Source organism: Rhipicephalus microplus, chromosome 3 (genome assembly GCF_043290135.1).
Source record: "Rhipicephalus microplus isolate Deutch F79 chromosome 3, USDA_Rmic, whole genome shotgun sequence".
In the NCBI taxonomy this organism is placed as follows: domain Eukaryota; kingdom Metazoa; phylum Arthropoda; class Arachnida; order Ixodida; family Ixodidae; genus Rhipicephalus; species Rhipicephalus microplus.
This window is the reverse complement of record NC_134702.1, coordinates 249,794,208-249,808,586: the sequence shown is the minus strand read 5'-3', so window position 1 is coordinate 249,808,586 and position 14,379 is coordinate 249,794,208. Positions and strand designations below refer to the sequence as shown.

Here is a 14,379-nt window from a genome sequence, read left to right as displayed (position 1 = left end):
GGACGGACGCACAGATGAACGTGCGGACGCACGAACAGACTCACGCATGAACGTGCGGATGGACGCACGGGCGGTCACACAGACGCACGCATGGATGGACGGAAGCAAGAACGAATGGACATACGGATGCTTCGTCCCACTATTCATCATTCACTCTTTGGATATGCTGCCATTTTTCTGTGATTGGTTGTGGCGATGTAAGCCCACATGTGTGAATGGCTTGTGTGGATGCCCTTCGATCATCCGAGGCTTGAATAGAGAATGTTTGAATGTGGAAAGAAAGAGTGGATGTTCTGGCTTGGATTCGGAAAGACACCTGAGGCTGCAGTAAGCGACACTTCACCGGACTATGGCTCTTCCTTCGTGTTGCCCCCATGCACTCGAGTCATCGATTGGACCCATTCCGAACCTCAAACACCTTACCTCCTTAGCTATTGTAGAATCTAGTAGAGAAGAACGAAATTAACTCTCTTCATTGTCGATCACGTCACCAGTTTTGCGGCAGACGTATGTGCTGACCACGTATGGCAGCCACAGGATGCCACGTGCCTCAATGGGACTTAGCGCTCCATGATCGGCCAGGACCTCAAACCTGAGAGGTCAGCCACGCTATGCTGCTTCTGGCTTCATACCGCGACATATTCGACATCGACATCAGTCCACTCGGCCAAACTTCACTCGTTAAAAATAAAGATGACACGTGGTGCCTCCTTGTTGATTACCACCATCTGGATAAAATCGCAAAGAAGGACTTTTACCCTTTGCCCCGAATTGACGACACTCTCGTTTGTTTCTGTGGTGCCTGATACTTTTCTACAATAGACCTACGTTTCATGATTGAGAAAATTGCGCTACAATTGTTGCGGAAAACGAAGCTGGGGAGAAGACAAAAAAGAAGGGGAGAGTACAGGCGCAAACTGATATTGATATGTGAGGTTTAACGTCCCAAAACCACCATGTTATTATGAGAGACGCTGTAGTGGAGGGCTCCGGAAATTCCGACCACCTTGGTTTCTTTAACGGGCACTGAAATCTGAGCACATGGGCCTTCAACATTGCAGCCTTCATCGGAAATGCAGCCGCCGAAGCCGGGATTCGATCTCACGACCTGCGGGTCAGCAGCCGAGACCTTAGTTACTAGACCACCGCGGTGGGGCAAGCGCAAACTATCAACTGAAGTTGATTGAAATAACTTAGAAGAATGAAGCCTTTCCGGAAAGATAATAGCTGATTTACGGAAAGGGTGGGGCTCGGCAATTTTGCTTTACGGTCTTCAGATGCAAGCACATGGGGTGATTACGATTACCAGATGTGATGCTACTTCAAAGTGGTTATCCGGGTATGCTCAATAAATGGTTTTTCTGGCTTCCAAACGAATTAATTTTTCGTGGGGGTCAGTGCACGTCACGCTTTTCGTAAATCGACTATTATCTTTCCAGAAAGCCTTCATTCTTCCAAGTTTTTTCAATAAACTTCAGTAGATAGTTTGGGCTTGTACTGTTCGCTACTTTTTTCTCTCCTTCCTAACTTCGTTTCTCACAGCAACTGTGCCACAATTTTTCTCATTCAAGAAAAACCAGCTAGTCCAACACCTCTTTTTGCTAACCTTCGTTCCGGCTATTGGCAGATTGGTGTTGGTGCCTAAGAAAAATACGAAAATAAGACTGCGCTTGTAACTCCAGACGGCCTCTACAAGTTTAATGTTATGCCGTTAGGGCTATGCAACGCCCCAATTACGTTCGAGCGCATGATGGGCTTTCTGCTACAAGGATTCCAATTGTAGACATGTTTTTGTTATCTAGACGATGTTAATGTATACTACGCAACGATTGATATCCACCTTCAGAGTTTGTCAGCTATTTTCGACATCTCTCACACTGCTGGCCTTCAATTAAACTCGTTGCCATGTCACTTCGGCTACCAGCATATTAAAGAGTTGGGTCACTACGTCGACTCATATGGTGTGCTGCTGGACCTGGAGAAAATTTGTGCAGTCACGAGTTTTCCTATACACCAGTCAGTCAAAGACGTCTGGAGTTTTGTATGGCTTTGTCCCTGTATTAGAAGGTTTGTGAAAAATTTCGCAACCATCGCGCGACCCCTCCATGAGCTTCTGAGGAAAGACGTCACATTTACGTGGGGTACGGCCCAAGCTGCCGCTTTTTCTTCACCTAATCACGCTACTGAAGGCTCCACTCATATTGGGTCACTTTGACCCGCCCACTCCGACAGAAGTCCGAACCGATGCTAGTGGTTACGGGATTCAAGCCGTCCTAGCCCAAAGCCAGCAGAAACACGACAGTGTTGTCGCCTACGCAAGCCGCCTCCTCACAGCTGCTGAGCGCAACTGTTTCAATACAGAGTGAATGTCTTGCATTTGTTTGGGCCGTCCCAAACTTGCACCAATATATATATATGTATATATATACATATATATATACATACATATATATATACATATATATATATATATATATAAATATATATATGGCACAAATTTCTCTAATATTTGACCATCATGAGCTATGTTGGCTTACGTCTCTGAAGGATCCTACTGGCAGGCTCGGGTTTTGTGCTCTGCAAGTGCAAGAGAATAACTACACTGTGACATACAAGTCCGAACAACTAAATCAAGACGAAGACTGCCTGTCCCGCTACCCGGTCGCTGAATCGAATATCATGCGTGACGCTGACACCAACCCTTGCGTCCGTCCTCTTTCGTAAATGAGATGCATCGCTGACAAGCAGCGCCATGATGCGTCCTTGCGTGCTATTGACGAGCGCCTCGAATCCCTACCTTCCGATCAGTCCCATCGCTCATTCGTCCTTCACGATGGTGGTATTATACCAACAAACTTTTAAGCCAGACAGACCGTCCCGGCTGCTTGTGATTCCGAAACATCTTCGCTCGGAAGTTGTACACGAACTTCATGACCATCCGACTGCCGGTCACCTTGGTGTGTCAAGCACTTACGACCGAATACGCCGATGCTTCTTTTGGCCAGGCTTTGCACGCTCAGTCAGACGATACTTAGCAGTATGCGAGAAATGTCAGCGTCGCAAAACACCATGGACGCTTTCCGCAGGATGCCTTCCATCATTTGGCATTGTCAGGACCATTCTTTCGCGTTGGCTTAGACTTACTTGGCCCATTCCCTTTGTCTTCCTTTGCAACAAGTGGATAGCCTTGGTCACCGACTACGCCCCGCGTTATACCATCACACGAGCTCTTCCAGCAAGCTGCGCTACAGTTGTCACTGACCAGCTTACCCAAAATTATGAACCAACTCTCATAGCTACAAGTTTCACTTCCGCCTAAAGGACGTGGTTCTGCAACACGGAGCTCCGCGGGAGCTGCTTACAGACCATGGCTGCATCTTTTTTTCGTAGGTCGTATTAGATAGCTTCCAGGCATATGACATGAGGCACAAGCTGGTTACTTCATACCATTCACAGCTTAATGTACTTACGCAGTGCCTGAATTGAACTATTACAGAAATGCTCACCAAGTATGTTTCTGCCAATCACACCCACTAATATCTTGCGTTGCTGTACGTCACATTTGCATACAATTCATCGCGTCATGACACTGCCGGTTATTCTGCATTTTATTCGTTGTCTGGCCGAGAATAATTATTGCCTCTTGACACCGTGATTCCGTCCCCTGCAGTATCCAATGAATATAGCCGCTCACGCACGCGAACTTACCCGTACTCGCCTTCTGGACCCCCAAGAGAAGCAATGGCGTTTGTATGATCAACGACCCCGCGACCTACACTTTTCGCCTGATTTTTTGGTCCGGCTGTGGTCTCCGACCCGTCAAGTTGGCTTGTCGCAAAAAACTTCTTACCCGCTACACAGGTTCATACCGAGTCCTTCGTGCAGTTACTCCTGTAACATATGAAGTCGGTCCTGTCACTCCGTGGCCTTCATGCAGCTCACAGGCTACCAATATAGTACATGTTGTGCGCTTGAAGCCCTACCACTCTGCCTTTAACATTGACATTTAGATGCGCCGAGACGGTGCTACTGCCGCCGGGGATTACGCTACTTGCATGCATAATCATATTCTAGGGGGCGACGCCCGTGTGTGCCGGACTAGGAAGACGAAGCGTTGTCTCGGCTCGGTTGCTGGTCAACCGGTCACGCTGCTACTGCTGGTCCAAAATATATCTCAAGCAGAGCCTTGTAAATACAGTGTCTCTTTTTCCCTAACAATATAAAAGAAGACATAAAACACCACGAGGGAACATTCAGAAATTACGGTTGATTTTTCTGCTCTCCCTTAACTCAAAGAAAAAAATTGTGGCTAGCCTTGACGTGGAGCTTGAGTGCGAAACGTGCCAGGTTGTCAAAGGATCTTTTTTAATATCGTTGTTGCCAATGCGAACGCCAATAATCCCTGTATTTTTATGGCAGTGGTCAAGCACCGTGCACCTGCCTGAAGTATAGAATACTCATTGTGTAATACTGAAAGAAACGATAGCTTACCATTCCGAGAGAACCATAATTAAGTGCTTCTGGCCCGTACTCATAGAAAAATGGTGGTTGAATTATGGCAATTGGTATTTTTATGGTAGCCTCATTGTAGGTTGCCCCAACAAACTCTTCATCATACCACATTGTTTCCTGGTCCTTCCACCGATAGTGAGCGTTTATTCGGCGAGCTTCTATCCATGAGTGAAACAGCCGATTGAGCGGTACGTCCGGCAGAGGTTCTGCATCATGCAATTAAAAAAACATTATTATGTGAAACGCCTTCATTGCGGCACAGATGCTCGGCGCGGAAGCTTCGAAAGAAGTGGACAGTGGGCATTAAACACCACATGCATGGTCTCAAACAACGTATCTCGATACTGCCGAAGCGATAACGCCAAATGGTGAGCGAACTATCGACGCCGAAGTGCTATATGCCTACTTAAACACTAATACTGAAAGCTTCACGAGATAACGTCCGCATCAATACTATGTCAAACTCTAACCTACACCCATTAGAAGAACAAGTAATATTATGTTATAAATATTATTATTATGGTAATAAAACTCTTATTATTATTATTATAAATTATAATTATTATTATTATTATTAATAATGAAGTATTACCTGGAGTTACCCATTTCACAACCACGATATGACTATCAGAGAGATGTAATTATGTATTGCAGAAAAAAAGAAATAGGCAGCTTGGCGGCCAAAACATGTCGCGGAGTAGGGATTCTGCTAAATAGTCGGCATCCCTACTCCGCGACACCGCATGACGAGGCCTTAACTCGCGCTCGTCTCATCCGAATACGCCAAGACTCCAGCAAGGTGAGGTTTATAAAAGGGCAGTATCCCATGCCTCTCGGTAGTTTTTCGCACATGCGCATGCCCTGTGAAAGATGTTACAGGTCTCCCCACGGTATGGACATCGCCCATCTATGTTCCGATCGAAGTGTGTTTCAATTGCAGGACAGAGTATAATACCTGTCTGCAGGTGCCCTAAAGTTCAATCATCCACTTAGCCCTATTGGAAGTACCGGGAAAAGGCACTGAGTGTCGCGATAATAGGAAATCATTCTTTGAACCACAGCAGTAGTGCATTGGCCTCCGAGTCGTAAGAGCTGCGGTGAGGACACCGGTTGGTAAGCGGTCGTGCGGCAGTGCCGGCGGCCTCAATGCTTCGTGAATCCCAATCGTCAGGAGCCGAAAATATGCGTTAAGGGTTACATTGGTGGCAGCTTGTCTTAGAATATCGCCAGCGAAGAGGAATACATTCCTTGCTAGGTAGTGAGCACAAGTGGGCGTGACTCGGCCCCTCGATAATCACATTTTTAAGATGCTTGTGTATGGCTATAATAAAGAAAAACTGGAAACATAGCTGTGACGCCACAAAATGTACCGGAATTAATTCGGCCAAGAACAGCACAGCTGAGAACATTTACACTTGGCTGCGCATTCGCATACGCTTTGGAAATTTGGCGGTATATATTATCAATTGAGGAGGAGAGGGGGCATGCTGTTTTCCTAATAATTACCTAAATAACTCCTGAAGAAAACAGCATGCCAGGCAATGCATACAGTTTAGGGCGTTTTCTGCACGTGCTTTTTGTCAGAAGTAATAATTAAAATGTTCCCTCAGCCTTAATTGCAGTTTCTCCCAGTTTCGCTACTTGAAGACTTCCTAGAAGCACGCAGTGACCTACATTGGCAATAAGTTATCTTTTTTCTCTCTTCTTTTTTTGACTACAAGTTCATTGTTTTTTGCGAATAATTAAAGTAGCTGCGAAATCTTTTTAGATGTCTACTAGGGCTATTGACAGATAATTGAGAGACTACTTGCTGATTTAATGCTTTTAAAATATACGATAGCTCTGCTGAGTAGAATGCGTGTTTGTAATTCTGATTTGTAATTCGATTCGAAGTGAATATTGTGGGGTTATACCATTACTTTAATGTTTGCACAATAAAACAAATTTCAGCTATACCTAATCTTTTACGTATGATGTTCTCAAGTCCAACAGCGTTACTCTGCCTCCAATATCTACTCAAAGTGTTATGTGGTGGCTCATCCCTACAGCTATAAGCGACGCTAACTTCTTCACACTAAATGAACGACAAATTTTCAACAGGCAAGTCAAAGACACCTGCCCTTATCTTAAAGGAGAGAAAAGTGAGCCACTTTCATTAAACTGCAAGTTCGAAATTATCAGCCCAAGTTCTTTTTAAAAGAAGCATGCAGCCCTAGTCTCTAGTTACTACAGCACACATATGTGATCATGAGCAATATGGATTGTAATTCCGCTTTAATGCTTTGTTCAATGATTGCATTTAATGTAGTGGTACGAATGTCACGTCCAGAGTTGCCGTGGATATCGTTTTTGCATTTTGAATCAGTGCCATGCCGACTTTTCCACCTGGGTTTCTCGTTTGGCCAAACGTCTGTAGGTACAAATTTCTGCGTCCCACCTCGTATGGCTCTCAACTAACAACTTTATTCTTTGGGCTTGACATTCCAATTCGCGTAGTGAACGTAGAAATACTCACCGTAAAACTTTTCGATGAACTTGGGGTTTAATCGATTTCCCGGACTTCCTATCTGATACTTTCTGCCCTTGCTGTTCAAAAAACCTCGAACTGTGTTGGGGAGCCAGCTGGAGGATTGCACTGCCTTATAAAAGGCATAGCTGATAGACAATGCCACACGAAACGCATCTCTTACCATGTGAGGTGGACTCCCTGCTCCGTAGAAAATTTAGAAAAACGTCAAATTGAATGTGTAAGTTTCAATGCATGAATTCTGGTGGTAGCTGTAAATTTATTTGAAAAAATACTATTTTGTTTTTTGAAACTTGGAATACTGTTTTATATAATTCTTACAGTTCTATACAATAGAAAATGCGTTTCAAAACCCTAAGGACACATTCATACGGCGGTGGCCGTTCCGCATTGCACATGATGCCATCATTGTGTTCGTATGCATCGTGGCGTTCCGCCACTCACTCATGCGGCATCATCTCTTTGTTTATTTGGTTATAATATTGCATCTTGCAGTCAGTAACACATTGGAAGCTCACATGAACATTCCATGCCTATTTAGAAAACAACGGCCGTCATGAAAAGTGCAGTTAAAATTCACGTTAATACAACTGCGTCAATGTTCACCCAAAACGAACGCCGAATAAGCAGTGTTTCAGCACATAGCAATAAATGACATGCATGCATAAGCATTTATATAAAAGCCAGGTATACGCAGTACGCACACACCCGTCACAGATATCCAGAGCACAGAAGCTGTTTTGAGCTGCCAGAACATGTTTCGAAGTGCACAAAACCTTTACTGGCATCATAAAGGTGTACAGCTAAAGATTCTGTACCTCTGCATTGGTGTTCTGAAAACTGCCTGTGACTGATATAGACATATCCGCATTACTTTCACGGTCATCACTGCAGCGCGTCTGTTCGTTGTCTGTTCCGAACTACCATTTGAAATTTCGTAACTTTGCAATCTTCGTCGCATTCGATCTATACATGCTTTCCACAGCCCAACTTTAATTGATCAAAAGTTTTTAGGCATACTATTCTGAAATCCTACAAATGCCATGAATGAAAAAAAGGCTAAGATGGCGTTTTAATGACCACTACTGGTGGTGCGCTGTCTTCATTTTGACGGGGGCGAGCACATAAGCCCACAGTGAAAGCTCACACCACGTCCCTGGAATGCTACTAGAGTAAGATATAGAAGGCAAAATATATTAACCGGAATATATAAAAAGAACTGCAGCTGATATTGTGAGGTATCTGTTGCCTTATACTCTGTGCTCCGTCAGCCTCTAATACCCATTGCTCGCGCACACCCCTCCCTCTCCAGATGTATGAATTAAGGAGTTGAGTGACGCATTGGTAGACTTTATTGCAAGAGCTCAATAAATGTATTTACAAGTGTTTGAAATGCCGTCTCCTAGCTTGTGCTAGACCTTCGACCGCGTCGTATCTATTTACGTATGTCTCAAAATCTATCTGCGCAGAAGTTTCGTGAAACACTTTCTATACCTTCTGTTATGCTTCATACTACCTTGAGTACTCGGCTGTTTTCAGTGGCGCAGTTGACGATGCTCTGGAGGAATGGCTGCGGACGTGCGACTGAATACGTATTATCATCAAATTTATTCATGTCGAGAAGCTCGGCGACGTGCTATTTCACCTCGCTGCTGTGGCCAGCACGAAGTACACCAACAACTACACAAAATTTCCGATATGGTCCACGTTCAAGGCTTAATTAGTCTCTCTGCTCGGTGACCCTGCTTTATGAAGCTTGTGCTCGAAATTGCGTGTTTCTGATGTTCTTGGCAGTGCGGATAAAAATTCATTGTGAACTTACTCACAGCGCGACACCAGAAAAAGTACAGGACAGGGAAGGAGCAAAAGAGAAAAGACGGCGCTGGCACAGAACTGTTGTTTATTGGATAAAACGGGGTGAAAAGTATATATATGGGTACTGGCAGCCTACATCACAACATGCGGAGAATACGAGGTGCATCTAGGTAGCGTTGTTACACTCATGGCAATAAACAAGATTGGCCTAAATAACTTAATTCTTTTTTATGCAGTGTGATGAATGGTTCACTAACGCACTTGCTACCCCTAATCTTTATATGGTATGTCTCAGCGAGTTCTCTTGTTAGCTGGTTAGGATGCTTGAAGATGATGGTGGTTCTCTCGAAAATGGGACGACAACCGCATGACCTGCATTGTTCCGGCAGGTGAAGTCACGCTATCTCTTCCCCCACGCCCATGGCCTATAGAAATGCGTTATAACGTCATCTGAAATCATCTGCTCTGACAGGGTTGCCAGATTTGGCTACTGCATGCATGACTGGCTACATTCAAAAGGCCCCGGTGAAAAGAATAACGTTGGCTGTTTGGCCTCCTTATAACTCATGTTATGGCGTTGGCATCAATGCTAATATAAGCCTAAACCGAGTGCCACAGCAAAAAGAAGTATGAAAGGCTCATTTTACACAGCCGGCTGCACCTTCCTCGGTGTAATTGAATTTTGTTACTGGGTATGCTTCAAGCGTTTGCGTGTACTCAAAAAACGTCCTGGTCTCCATAGTTTCGGATTACTCACGAAACTGATACAGATTAGCGCCAGCACTGTAACGTAGCTTGCGGGGGACTCCAACCTATTTAGCCGCTACCTCGGCACGCGCTATTGTTATGACCTGTATAACTGGCACCACCTTAGGCGAATATTGTCAAAACGTGTACGCACATAGCTCAGTGAAGCCTTGCGCAGAATCCACGTGTCTCCCTGTTTCGAAATAATTGGCTGTTCTGGTTCAATATTTCCACTTCCGACGCTGTTGCACTTCTCAGCCACAGCGCTCGTTCTGTCAATTGTTTTATCTTATTTTTCTGAAATGACATGCCTGTTCTTTATAACTTGGTGTTCTTACGCTTCAGTGCATGTATTTCTCACATAAATGCATATAAGCTGTTTTTTGCGTGATCTGTTAGCACAGACGCACTAAAAACATTTCATTGCAGGAAGCCCTGCTGGTTTTGTTTTGCCAGTGACTCTAGCTGAATCTGACCACCGCGTGGTCAGTTATGGGGTCGAATACAACGAATGCTTTGGAAACCTTGGCAAGAGATGTATTCGGTTGCTCAGAGCCCATATTGAGAAGCAAGGAAGACAACTTCGTGAATTTCAGGATATCAGCGCCGCAATGGGATTATGGATCGATTTATATGCCTACTGGGATGCATCAGCTACTAATCTGAAGCAAGTCATTGCAGCCACAGCAATAAATCTTTTTGTTGTCTCTAAGTCTAGCGCAGAAATGGAGGGAACGTTTTATGTTGTGCCTCTTACGCTAAGCGACTTTTAAAATTGAATAACAAACGCACTTCTCGCGATCATCAGTATCAAACTTGGACTACGTCGAAAAAGGTTCGCTAGCTCTACATACGTGTTCAAAAGCTGCGCTCATTTACTGTGAAATATGAAGTACTTCACTCTCTCTACATTAACAGCTAGTGTGGCAAAAATGAATTCGATTATGTACACTTAGATGCCGGGGTCATATTCGTTGCCAAATAACAAGTCCTAATGCCTCCTCACGCGAGTCATCTGATTTTTTGCTCTACTTTGATGAAATGAACGTCACTATGATGTATACTTTTGTATTTTGAAGCGTCAGAATGTGGTGATAGTTCCACTAAACTGAAATCATGTGTGCTGGTTTTCTGTCTGCCAAATAAAGAAACGGCTGCTTGTTGGCTGCTGGTTGGCTGCTGGTTGGCTGCTGGTTGGCTGCTCTTGTGGCTACTTTGCTGAAATTTGTGGCTATTTTTCTCTCCGAAGATTTGACAACCCTGTGCTCCACTTGCTTAATCCATAACTGCTGTGTCTTTTTGTGACAGTCGATATGGGTGCTGGCGTGTAGGTCTTATGGCGCCTTCTGTTGCAATTCTGTGCATCGCAATAGACTTGCGCTTGAGCTTCAATGCAGTGTAGAAGCATTCAGAGAATTGTTTTACCAAGGCTTATATTTTTTCTCTTTTGTTTGTGAGAGGTTCGGCTTTAAGGCTACACAAATTTCAACTTTCAGGGGTTGACGGTGCTGTTGAGCTGAATAGCTAGGTCGCCGTGATGAATACGCGGAAATAGGCAATAGCCACCCAGTCGACGATGTGTTGCATTTCACTGGCCAAATTTGTGAGTAGGGCACCTGCATGGTGATTAGCCAAGTGAACAAACCCCATGCCACACAGAAACTTCGTTTAAAAACTAGCCAAAATTTTCATTTGCTATACATTCGCGGTCTTACATTGTCTCATTCTTCACGGCCACCAGTTACATTCTTCGCTCCTGAATGAAACGCTTGTCCTGCGCAGGTTATTTAAGGCACCTTTAGCTAGCAGAAAATCCACACCTAATATAAGTTTCTCTGATCATTCGGGCAGTGTAATGAAGTAGGTAGCGTTAGTGAAGCCTCGTATTTCAAGTCTTCCAGTGCATCTGCCGTGGGCGTACCTTGCTTAATAATGTGACCACCTGCTGTTTGTATCCGTCATCCGATCCAACGCATAGACTTCTTTTGCGATGGCACTTATAACGACACCTTCGGCTGGCTCTTGCCGCAGCTGTCGGCGTTGGCCTCCGACTTCAGTCATCGTTTATGCGCACTCACACACACACACACACACACACACACACACACGCACACACACACACACACACACACACACAAACACACACACACACACACACACACACACACATATATATATATATATATATATATATATATATATATATATATATATATATATATATATATATATATATATATATATATATATATGAGATATGGCATAACGGGGGCGTTGTCAACAAAGATAAATATATTTACTTCCCAACAGCTTCGAGAGGGGTCCTCCCTTCATCAGGGGATGAGTATAACTCATCCCCTGATGAAGGGAGGACCCCTCGCGAAACTGTTGGTAAATAAATATATTTATCCTTGTTGACAACGCTCCCGTTGTGCCATATCCCATACCTTCACGAAGACTAACTGGCCCATTAAATTCTTACTCCCACTATATATATATATATATATATATATATATATATATATATATATATATATATATATATATATATATATATATATATATATATATATATATATATATATATATATATATATATGGGAAAGAAGCGTATACCTAACGGCTCATTTTCCCAGGTTTTGACACAATATTAATAAGATCTAACAGACAGTAATGCCAAGAAACGTATAGGGGAAATTATTAGAAGCAATGGAATGTCAATAAGAAGGAAGAAAAGTGGGTGAAAAAACAACCAGCCATGAGCAGGAATCGAACCTACGACCTTCGAATAACGCGTTCGATGCTGTAACCTTTGAGCTATCACAGCGCCCTTCCCTCATCGCACTTTTTTGGGTTTATATGTAAATTTATTAGCAGGAGTGTCGGTCAGCGCCATCTATAGGCCAAGCGGCGAGTGTGAAACACCTTTTTATGCGCATGTGTGGCGTCACGTAGCACATGAACTTAATCCGAGCGGGCAGCTGACCAATAGTCCCTCATATACAACCTAATGACACCCAGTATGCCAGTACGAGACCCTCGTTACTGAATAAGGGAAAGAAGTGTATACCTAAGGGCTCGTTTTTCCGTGTTTTGACACAATATTAATGAGATATCACAAACAGTAATGCCAAGAATTGTACAGGGGAAGTTATTAGAACAAATGGAACGTCAATAAGAAGAAAGAAAATCGGGTAAAAAAAACAACCAGCCGTGTGCAGGAATATATATACATATTGTGAGCGCGATATATATATGTATATATATATGTGTATATATTCGCAAGAAAAGAAATAATGAAGACAAAAGTCACAGCTTTGCCGCAAAAACGAAGCAATGAACGCGACAACAACAACTTTGAAGATCACGTGCAGAATGGCAGGCTGATTGAAACATGTCCCGCGTTTTCCATATACAAATAACGCATGACACGTACTCAGAAAAATAGATAAACGCGAATACGCGTCTCAGTTGTCACTTTCTTGTGTTCAAAGAGGATTAAAAAAATCACCCTTGGCTGTGTATGAAAAGCGCACTTTTTTCGCAAATGCAGAGTGTGCAACGATTGCAGTGACCTTTGTGCGACCGGTAACTACAACAGAATCGTTCTGGTGACAAGGGCCAGTCAAGACTTACGATCCTCCCCACCACGAGATAAGGGCGGGCGAATGAGTGTCCAGGGGCTTTACGTTCATACCCTCACCCCTTACCGCAAGGCACTCTACGCGTAGGAGATGAGAGGGTGGACCGCTGGGTCGTGACGATGTGACGACACGTGCTCATTGCGCCATTACGCTGGTAATGCTTACAAACGAAAATTTCTCTCAGAATTTCCGTAACCAACGGTAAATGTTAGATATATATAGCGTGCGTTTGAACGTTGAAGGACATGCTGCATCATGGCTCAGTAGTTTACGCCTCGAACTCATGGTTCAGAGGTCTCAAATTCGATTCTGCGCACCAGGTTTTTCTTCTGGATATTTTTCTTTCTGGCGCCTTCACATATAGAGATACGCATACATATACGGTAAGGGACGGTGAACCCCACGTCGACGATTACGCCGACGTTGGCGGCAAAACACAACCCAGAGTGTCCATATTATTGCTATCTCAATAAAAGGCTCCAGCACGCGGAATCGGAATTACGACCTCTCGCTCCTGAGCGCGAGGCGTTAGCCCACTGAGCCACCAAGGCACCCGTGCGACAATGTTAATACGGTAAACAATTTACAAACACCACTTACAGCTGGCAATGCCGATCTCGTTGGAAATATGAGTGTTTTCAGCATTAACGGTGCGATGGCACTCGTTACGCACTCGGCGCCCCGCTCGTCGCTACGTGGTGACGTGGTGATGCGCGTTCATGCGCTCATCTCACCCGCTCAATTTGCCCCGTGGGGAGTGCGGGGAAGGCAAAGAGACGCTTGTGAGTGTGTGCTTATCTGGCGGTGTGGTCGAACCGTATGCCTTGGCGATTCAACGAAACGAATGCGGTGTAGTTTCCGGGCACACAAAGATCACTTCGCTGAACAGTTTGCGAAAAGAGCGTGCTTTTCAGACACAGAGAAGTAATAACATTGAAACTTGTTAGTTCGCGCTCATCTATACCTGTTTTATGTTTCGTGCGTCGTTTATGTTTAAACAGCACAGTTAGTGTCGAGGTGTAAACGTCGCTGTATCGCCCTTGTCATGGGTGTATCGTTTTCGTGCATCATTTATTCGTGAAAAACGTGCTGTGAACGGCACTACGGCTTTGAAAGATAATATTCTTTCTTGAA

At 44.1% G+C, this 14,379-nt stretch overlaps 1 protein-coding gene across 1 annotated transcript in view; it reads right to left on the bottom strand.

Moving 5' to 3' along the window:
- Nucleotides 1–14,379, bottom strand: part of LOC142803186 (neprilysin-1-like) — a 163,739-nt gene that overhangs the window by 21,782 nt on the left and 127,578 nt on the right. The window contains exons 9-10 of the mRNA XM_075888280.1: nt 7,028–7,219; nt 4,492–4,718 (exon numbers count right to left, since the gene is read on the bottom strand). Of these exons, the coding sequence (XP_075744395.1) occupies nt 4,492–4,718; nt 7,028–7,219 (419 nt within the window). The remainder of the gene's footprint in view (nt 1–4,491; nt 4,719–7,027; nt 7,220–14,379) is intronic.